Source organism: Drosophila innubila, assembly GCF_004354385.1.
Source record: "Drosophila innubila isolate TH190305 chromosome 3L unlocalized genomic scaffold, UK_Dinn_1.0 0_D_3L, whole genome shotgun sequence".
Lineage (NCBI taxonomy): Eukaryota > Metazoa > Arthropoda > Insecta > Diptera > Drosophilidae > Drosophila > Drosophila innubila.
The window spans coordinates 8,169,179-8,178,697 of NW_022995376.1; the positions used below are offsets into that span (position 1 = coordinate 8,169,179).

Consider the following 9,519-nt stretch of genomic DNA (forward strand, 5'->3'; position numbering starts at 1 on the left):
TAACATGTTCGATTGCATTTGCCTGATAAAACCTGATCTCTCACACACACACACATACACGACGCCATAAGACACGCGACGTTGGCGTCGGCGTCGACGTCGACGAACCAGGAAGAGAAAAATGAAAATGCCGCTCACTGGCGCACCAGGCGATGATTGTGTAATCGCTGTTAGTGTATGCGTGTCTCTGCGAGAGAGTGTGAGCGAGCATAAGCATCAGTGTGAGTGTGAGTGTGTGTGCTTTGAGTGAGAGTTATTTGCTGGGAGGCCCCTTCACCACATCCACGTGGGCTGTTGTTGTTGTTGTTGCCCATTGCCTATGCCAATGAATGACCATGCCCATTTTCTGGCATGCGCCCATTGCATTTCACTTATCAAGCGGCGGCGGCGGCGGCTGCTGCTGCTGCTCTTACTCATTTCTGTTTTTTTGTTGCGTTTATATTTGCTTGTCTAAGTTCAATGACTTGAGTAACGTCATGGGCAGCAGCAACAACAACAACAGCAGCAACAACAACGAGAGCAACAGCAACAAAGTGGCGCAAATGCGTTTAGTTTTATTTATTTGCTCATTATTATGCCCCTGCTGCTAGATTCTACAATTCTTGTTTACTTTGCACATTTTTTTCATAGTTTCTGTTTCTCTTATTGTTGTTGTTGTTCTTGCTCTTGTGGCTAGTTGGCGATTGTTGTTGCTGCCGTTTGCCTTGGGGCTTGACTGATATGATGGCAACAAAGCTGTAAACAAGCTATCAAGTTGGCATTAGAAATTATCACTTATAGTGAGAAATTATGAGTTATCAGCTGGATTCAGAACAAGTTAAACTGAATTCAATTTAGAAATAAATTCTCTTTGAATATAATCAATTATCAAAAATTTCACGTAGCATATATCTATGCATGTAAAGCTAATACATAAAACAAATAATAAAACCTAAAATCGAGTGCTAAAAACCTGTTAACCTATGGCCTAATTTAAAATTGTATTGCATACTTTTGGGCGATTAGCTTAGGGAGTTTTTCTTTTTAAGAATGATGCTTTGAGTCTGAATTAAGTATAGATAATGCCATTTAGTCAGATGTGTTTCCAAATGTCTGAAAAATTTAATGAACATTCCGAAAAAAAAATGCTGGTGTTTCTGATATGTAAGGGATTTTATTACTTGAATATTTTTTCAAAATTAGAGAAATCAGTTGCCGTATAGTTATATTAAATTTCAGCAAAACTTTTATTTATTAGTATACTTAGAACAATAAAAAAATTTATGTAAAATAATAATCTCCAAATAAATTCCTGAATAAATTTATTTTCTAAATTTCTTAAAAAAAAAAGCTCAAATACGAATTTGAAAACATTTTAATGAAATTATAAAGCAACACTTGAAGGTTGTCATTCTTCTGGGAATCTGGAAATGAGAACATGAACCATTTTGCCAACTTATCAGCAAACAATCTAACAGGCTATTTCAGTTGAAAAGACAGCAGCACGCTTGGCAAACTTTTGTCCCCAAGGATCTTTAAGGCTACAGCAACAACAGCAGCAACAATAAAAAAGATCCACAACCTCCCGCTGTTTGTGCCAGAGTCTTTCATGTCAGAATTGCAAAGCACACAAAATCCATATAAACGTTACACATGATGCCACAGCAGCAACAACGACAGCAACAACAACATCGACAGCAGCAACCACATGAGCCTAGAGCACAGATTCTTGCCTGTGGAATTTCTGGTCAACACTTCTAAATACGAGTGTGTGTATGTGTGTGTGTATTTGTGTGTGGCATGTGGCACAAACAAGCTGAAACCCAAACCCAACACAAAAGAGATTTTGGGTCGTACAACCTCAGTGGGAGCTATGGGATTCAGTTGTGGAATGGGGCAGCAACAGAGGCTGCAACATCAGAGGCATTTGCAATGTTTGGCTGAATGTCAGCAACCTCAATAAAATGTTGCGATTTTATTTGTTGCTCTTGTTGTTGTTGCCGTTTCTTTCCTGGGTCATGATCTGTTTCGTGAGCGAAACTGGGCAGCTATAAATAACAGAGCAAGAGCGAAAGAAAAATATAAACCTATATTTAGGCAAAGTGTAGCAAACGTTTCAAATACCCTGTATACAAGTTTTGAAGTAGAGCGGTTTGATATAAAAATAGATAAAAGGCTCCTAATATTATTCTAGGGGAAAGTCAGAAAAATAAAGGATAGTGTTGAATATTTGGAGTTTTTCAATTTATTATGCAGTATCAAATTAGAGGCCAAATAATGATAAAACTGGCACTTCGCAAATTAATCGTTTAAGATTTGACATAGTTATGACAGCTTAAAGTTTGTCAAAAATTCAATTTTTCAATATTGAAGTCGATTTAAAATAGAATTAGACATGATGTTATTAACCGATTTAAAAGACTGTTCTTTAATAGAAAATGATAATTATAGCAATGTGTTTGCTGTTAAAGACAATTAATCAAAAGAGATAAACAGTTTTTTTAGAATGAGATACTATAAAATACCCAACAAATTCAACAATGCAATTGCAATCAAACCTATGAAAAATTCACACCTTTCTCTACAAATTCCTAAAGATTGTCGTGTTTATGATATACACTTTTGAAAAAATAAATGTTTTTTAAATTTACATTATTTTATAACGATACATTGTGTATGAAAACGGAGAAAGAGGATAACGTACAATAAGCCATCTAATTTATTTTTTTAATCGTTTTAAATATACAAAAGAGTATCTGCTAGTTGTGACTTTATATAGTTTACTTTGAGCTATACATACCCAATAAAATATCGCTGGAAACGGAATGCGAACTCAGCGATGAGGTGTGTCCGTCCGATGGACTTTGGGGTGGTTCTCGAAATGGGCTGCTGGGTGTTGTGGGTGGCGTGTTGAGGCAACGTTGACTGCCCAAAGTTGCAGGTGCACTTGCAGTTGCTGTTGTTGTTATTACTTCGCTTGCTGTTGTTGTAGTTGTTGGCGTATCAGTGCTACGAAAATAGCCACTTGCAATGGAAAGCCTGCAAAACAAAAGATACAATTTCAATTGATTTCGAATTGATATTCATTTTCATTGTCAATGTCAAATTTAATCGAAATGCAATTAAGCTGCCGACCTGGCCTACAAAATTAAATGCTTTAACGTTCGCCAATTGTCTTGGGCTCCTTGCAACGCCTCTCGCGTATCCTTATTTATTTGCCTTTCACATCGCGCAGGTCACGTAATTGATTGGAAAAATGGCCATTCATGTTGAGTGCAGTCGAGCAGGGCCAACTGCCAGTTGACTGACTATCCACCCACCCCCACTCCAATCCCAGCCACATCCTCCATGCCGAACCCAACCCCCATCTCTGTGGACTGGCATACTTCTTGGCTCGTTATTGCTCGTAATTGGCCATTTTCCTGGCGGTCCGGCACAGAATTTATTGAATATCAACGATTGAGGGTGAAAGATAGTGGGAGAGAGAGAAAGAGAGAGCCAGAAACTGGGCAAACAGTTAACAATGTCAGCCACATTGATCGATAGCTCAGGCTTAAACGCCGCCAATAAATAAATGGTTCAAAGTAGAAAAGGGTTTGTCGTAGACTTCGCTTTAATATTTAATACTGATTAGCTAACGAGTTTGCTTTGAATAGACTTTATTCACTTTCAATCTGAAATCAAGCGCGGTTTCGCTTCAATGCACTTTCGCATTACGTATACGCACTGTGGTCGCTGTGGCTCTGTTGTCACATATATTACTCATACGCACTGCAGTTTTTCCCGATTCCATTCCCTTTTCCCGTGCTGTTTAGCCACAAACCCACTTATTTTTGTGGCATCCATTTGCATCTGACAGCAGTTTGTTTATTATTAATAGGCGACTAGAAAATACTCTGTAACTTGTATTATTGCTGGGATATAAAGAGACATTTTTAGATTGCCTGTGACTTTTTAAAACTACTTCAGTCGAAATAAATATTGATCAATCTATATTTGGAAATATATCCTATTTCATCCTATTCAGCTATCCAATTAATTCCAAATTTAACATAATATTATTAATAATTGCTTTAAATTGGCAACACTGTATATACCCCTTTTGTTATTCCTTTCAGCTACAGGACACTTTAAAAATCAATATGCGCTTTATATGCCCATCTCCTAGGACGTAACCATCGCATCGTGTGCCGCAACTTCATCTTCCTTATTCCCTTCCCTTTTGTGAGATGCTTCCATGTTTGATATTCTATGCCTCCACTGAGCTTTATTGCATTTTGCTTTGTCGCTCTCCACTGATGTCCTCAGCTTAGGCATTTGGAATTCCGTGCCGCCAATCTGTCCCTACCCTACCCTTTCTTCCTCTTTCTCTGGCACTGTCTCTGTCTGTTATTTTGTCCCTCTCTGTGTGCCTATCTTGTAGTTTGCTTTTACAATATTTCCACGTTGTTATGCACTTCACACAAGTGCTGCATCCCAACAAGCACTCGAAACAGAGATTCTACTCGTAGTTGTGTCGTCTATCATTGTTGCTGTTTGTTGCTGTTTGTTGCTGTTGTTGCTGTGGATGTTGTCACAATATTTTCGCTTTTCGATGCGCTACTCGAAAGCACAAGTGAAATATTTGCCCATGTGGCGTTTTAGTTTCTGCCAAGAAGCCGCTTTTCTATCTATGAGTTTTCCTTCTATAGTATGTGAGTGTCTGTAAGTGAGTTTTCCCTTTCTGTGCTTTTCTGCTGAAATGTGCAATATTCGAACTTTTGATTTATGCATGGACACAGAAGGAAGAATCAAACCAGAGAATCGACCGCTTTGAGCAGGAAAATCTCATCATTTGTTATGCCTGGTCGTCTATTTGATGCGTCGTCTCCTGCTGCCACTTGGTCCATGTCATTTTCACATTTCCACATTTCCACATTTGCACTCATCAACACTCAGCCCCGATGGTACGTGGGCGTGGCAAACCGGCAAACAAAAGCAACAACTACAAAACGAAAGTTACTGCGGTTGTTCTATGGTGTGTGGTGTGTGGTGTGTAGAGGGGGCAGGATGTATGTAGGTTAGTGGCTCACTCGTCACCCAAATGAATGATGAGGAGCAACTGCAGCAGCGGCAGCAGCATCCACAACGCAGCTCCGGGATGCTTAAAACTTTTGTTATATTTTTCCTCTTTTATTATTTTTTTTTTTTTAAATTACGTGAGACACAAAAGGCACGTGGGTGGTTGGCACTCGTGCCCGTGCAATTGCTTGGTTAATTAAAAAAACGAGAAAGCAAAAAAATTATAAAAACATAGAATATACACAGGAAAAAAATACAGAATTCTGGCATAAAAACAATTCCAAACCTTCTCAAAAGTAAACTCGGCATTTTTTAAATCAAGTAAGAAAAATACTTTTAGTAATATTACATATTTTCGGTTTTTTTGTGGTGCTTTTTAATGTTGAGTCCCTGCATTTTTTTTAATTTTGAATATGAATTTTAGAATGATAATTTTTTTTTGTGTAGTATAAAGTGTGACGCTCAGGTGCGGTCTTAAAAATGGGGCACATGCTTTTTCAAATTTTATAGTATATATTTATAAACACTAACCTGGTTTGTTGTTCGTGTTGTTGTTGTTGTTGCAGTTGCTCGTTATGATTCAAACGCGTTGAGTTTGAATACTCCATGGGTTGCCGGCCCTCAAGGGGGCTGGCCGTTGTTGAGTGCAAGCACTAAAATACATTTAAACAGCTGCTGTTTGTTCGCTTAGAAGTGCAACAACAATCAAACAACAACAATGATCAATGGAGGGCGAAACTTTTATACGCTGCGCCTAAAAGATGCCATGCAATTTTTCTTGCACTTTCACTGCGGCGACTTTAATTTCGTGTGCGGCTTTTCTTTTTAAAGCGAAGCTTTTTCACTTAGTTTAATAGCGTCTTAAATATCAGTTCTTATTGAATAATTTAACTCTACTCTTAACTAACTCTCACTGGCATTTAATGTTTATTTTAGTGGGCACTTTTGTTCAATCGTTGGATTCGGCATTGCGGAAATGCTGTCGCTGTTTGTTGGTTGCACACATAACTGGCATATAAAACTGTAAATCGGCTTTTGGACACTGCAACGTTGCCCGCTGCTGTATGAAGACCGAGCGACCAGCCTCTGGGCCGAAAAGCACGACGACAGCGACATCAACGACGACGACGACGACAACAAAATGCAGCAAAACTTTTTTAAAGCTGCAATAATACAAACACACGTACAAATGCAGGCTCACAGGATGTACCGTTGAACGAAGAGCGAAGAGCCAACAAAACAATCACATGGTGTAAGCTCGCCGCAACAACAACAGCAACAGCAGCAGACCCAAATACATAACGGTGCCGCAAAAACATAAACAGAGAGCCCAGCGTCAAGCCGACAATGCGACGAGAGAGCGGCAAATTGAAAATGGCAGCCGCGGGCGCTAAAAACTGCAGTTAAATTTTAAATACATATAAATACAATTTATTTGTTATATTCAATTATCTTTACTTGTAATTGTACAATGAATTTGTATGCTTAATTAATTGCAATTCCATGTTACACATTGCATTTTGTATGCCAAAAGTTTATACTCTCACAGCTGCTCTCACACGCCGGCGCTCTCTTGCACTCACTGCTCTGTTCTGCTTTTGCTCTGCCCACGCGCTGCAGAATCGCGTGCACATAATGAAACGAGGTCAGGGCCGTTTTGCTCACGCTGACTACCCGCAACGCACACTCACACATACAGACAAACACACTCTTGTACAAGGGAAGCTTTCATATTGTTTTGCTTTTTAGCGGCAAAAGCTAAAGAGAGCTTTAAAAGAACACACTCTTAAAATGAAAAGTAATCGAGAAGAACTCAAGAAATCGTATAAATATTTCAGTTTGGTTTATAGGTACACAAAATTTCGTTTAATCATTAGTAACAAATATATGCTTTATAAATACGTACTTTAAAGGCTTAACTGTTAATGTATTTATATAAATCAACTTAAAACGAATACAAAATCGAGCACCGTCTAAACATTATCAAAATTCATAAGAACAAAACGTGAAAATGACACATAAATACTACACATAGAGAGGCAGAAAGAACACAAAAGAAAACGTAAAAGATTTACCTGTAAATATTTCAAATTGGACTGTAGAATTTTAAGGCACTTGCGGTGTCGGTTAGATTCAGTTAAGTTTCAGTTAATTAACACAAAGTAGTATAATTACAATTAGTTGGCAAACACATTAAGGGAGCATTTCCTTCCGCTCCGCTTCGCTTTTCATTATTCTTTTTAGCTACACAGTTTTGTAAACAGGCACATTTTGGCTTCGTAACTATGTTGCTTTTAAGGTGCAACTATTTTTACTTTTCATTTCGCACTGTGGATTAGCGCTTCATCTTCTCGAGGATTGGTACAACCATGTCGAACTTGGGTCGCTTGCCCGGATCCTCATTCATGCATATCGAGATGAGCTTAGACATGTGCGAGGAGGTTCCTGGAGGTATTTTAACCCTCAGTCCCTCCAGTGCAATCTTCATGCCACACTCCATGGGCGACCACTCGGCAAAGGGCACCTCACGTGTGGTCAACTCCCAGATGAGCACGGCAAAGCTCCACATATCGGAGGCCTCCCAGTTACGATCGGCCGGCTTGCGTTGCAGCGCCTCTGGTGACATCCAGGCAGGCTGATAGATGCGTCCCTTCTCCTGGAAGGAGAACTTGGCATCACCCATGTTAATGCGTGCCGTTAGATCATCGTCGATCATAACGTGATGACTGTTCAGATGATAAGTCGGTATAATCCGCTCCAGCGAGTGCAAAAAGGCCATGCCGCGTGCAATATCCAAAGCAAAGTGTACGGCCTGGCTGGTGTCCACCACAACGCCCGAGGCGCCATGCAACAGATTGAACAACGAGGAGCGTGGCATAAACTACAAATAAATTTACAATTAAAAGATATAGCTGAGATGTGGGAGAATCGATACTTACCTGACTAATGACCACCAGATTGGGCGGTGAATTGCAGGCACCAATAATAGGCAAAATGTTGGGATGCGAGAAAATGCGCAGCTTGGGAAACTCCTCGTTAAAGTCACGTGAAATGCGCGACGTGCACTGACGCACAGCTAGAATCTGTCAAAGAATAGAAACCGTTTAATTGTATCTCTATTAAGAGCTGGTTAAGTACTAACCTTGGCAATAACATCGTTCTTTTGCCAGCGACCGCGCCACGTCTCTCCGGAGGGCGCCACCGACAGCTTCGTGTGCAGATCCAGATCACCCATGCTAATGCCCTTGAAGCGCGACAAGGTGGCGTCACGGGAGCGTGTCTTCATGCCCAGCCAACTCTGCTCCTTGAAACTGATGACCTTCATCTCCTGGCCGCTCTTCTCGGCCAGATCCTGCATGCGCTTGCCCAGACTTGGCTTGGCCTTGTCCACTGGCGTGTGACCATCCTTATTGGCAATGCTGACCAATGCACCAGCATTCAACAGATCCTCGCATATCATGTCATAGCCCCAGAAGCAGGCATAGTGAAGTGGTGTGTTTCCATGCTCATTAACAGCATTCACATCCGATCGCTCTCGTAGCAACTGTGTGAGTCAATAAATATATTAATGTGTGCCTCTATATTGGCGTCATCATTAAATCAACTCACCATTTGAACCACATCGCGATGTCCGTGGGCGGCAGCCAGATGTAGGGGAATGTCGTCGCCCATGTTGGTGGCATTGACGCGAGCGCCGCGTTGCAACAGCGTCTCCACAAGCTTGGCATGCCCCTCCTTGGCCACCCAGTGCAGTGGACTGAAGCCATGATCATCACTACCAGCAATAAAGAGAGAGCGAGCAAGAAAGAGAGCAAGAGAGAAACACACACATTCACATATTTAGTTTGATTGTTTACACAACACAAGAATAAATCATGACGTCACTTCTCGATACATTCAATCTCAATTGGTTTATCTTATGTGTAGCCCAAAATAGCAGATATTTGCAAACTATTTGATGTACTTTCAAACCATATGCACAATTTACATTCATTTAAAACCATTTAAACCCGATTTTACCCCAAATTCATGTCATGCTCGGTCTCATCCAGCCAGAGGCGCACTTGAATTGAGTTGCCCTCGCGGCACCAGTGAAATATATCCTCCATATCTTTACTACACGCGTTTATTATGCACTTTAACAATGTTTTAACCACGAATTGCACTTAATTTACATTAAAAACCGTCTAAAAACTTTAAAATTGCAGCAGTTGTTATGTTGGTGGGCTGCAATCAGTGTTTTATTTTTTATTAAATTGGCAACACTGATGTGGAAACACTGTTTTGGCCCAAAAGGCTGCCACCCATCAAAATTGTCCGATCTGGTAAGCCGCACCATTTTAGGTAAAATGTCAAAAATAGTAGCTTGGAATAAATATACCTTGTTAAACTTTTCTTAATTTAGAATTAATTTTTTCAGATATTTTGAAAGAGTTTTGTTGATATTTCTATATTATTTTATAATTAATTTTGTCAAAC

The 9,519-nt window shown here is 40.0% G+C and overlaps 1 protein-coding gene across 1 annotated transcript; it reads right to left on the reverse strand.

Annotated features, from left to right (window-relative positions):
* Positions 1–6,876: 6,876 nt before the first annotated feature.
* LOC117788117 (integrin-linked protein kinase homolog pat-4) lies at positions 6,877–9,277 on the reverse strand. Its single transcript, XM_034626785.1, has 5 exons — positions 9,061–9,277; positions 8,650–8,815; positions 8,183–8,584; positions 7,980–8,123; positions 6,877–7,921 (listed from the first exon to the last, which is right to left on the reverse strand). The coding sequence occupies exons 1-5, from the start codon at positions 9,147–9,149 to the stop codon at positions 7,376–7,378; spliced, it is 1,347 nt and encodes a 448-aa protein (XP_034482676.1). The 5' UTR covers positions 9,150–9,277; the 3' UTR covers positions 6,877–7,375.
* Between the last annotated feature and the right edge of the window lie 242 nt (positions 9,278–9,519).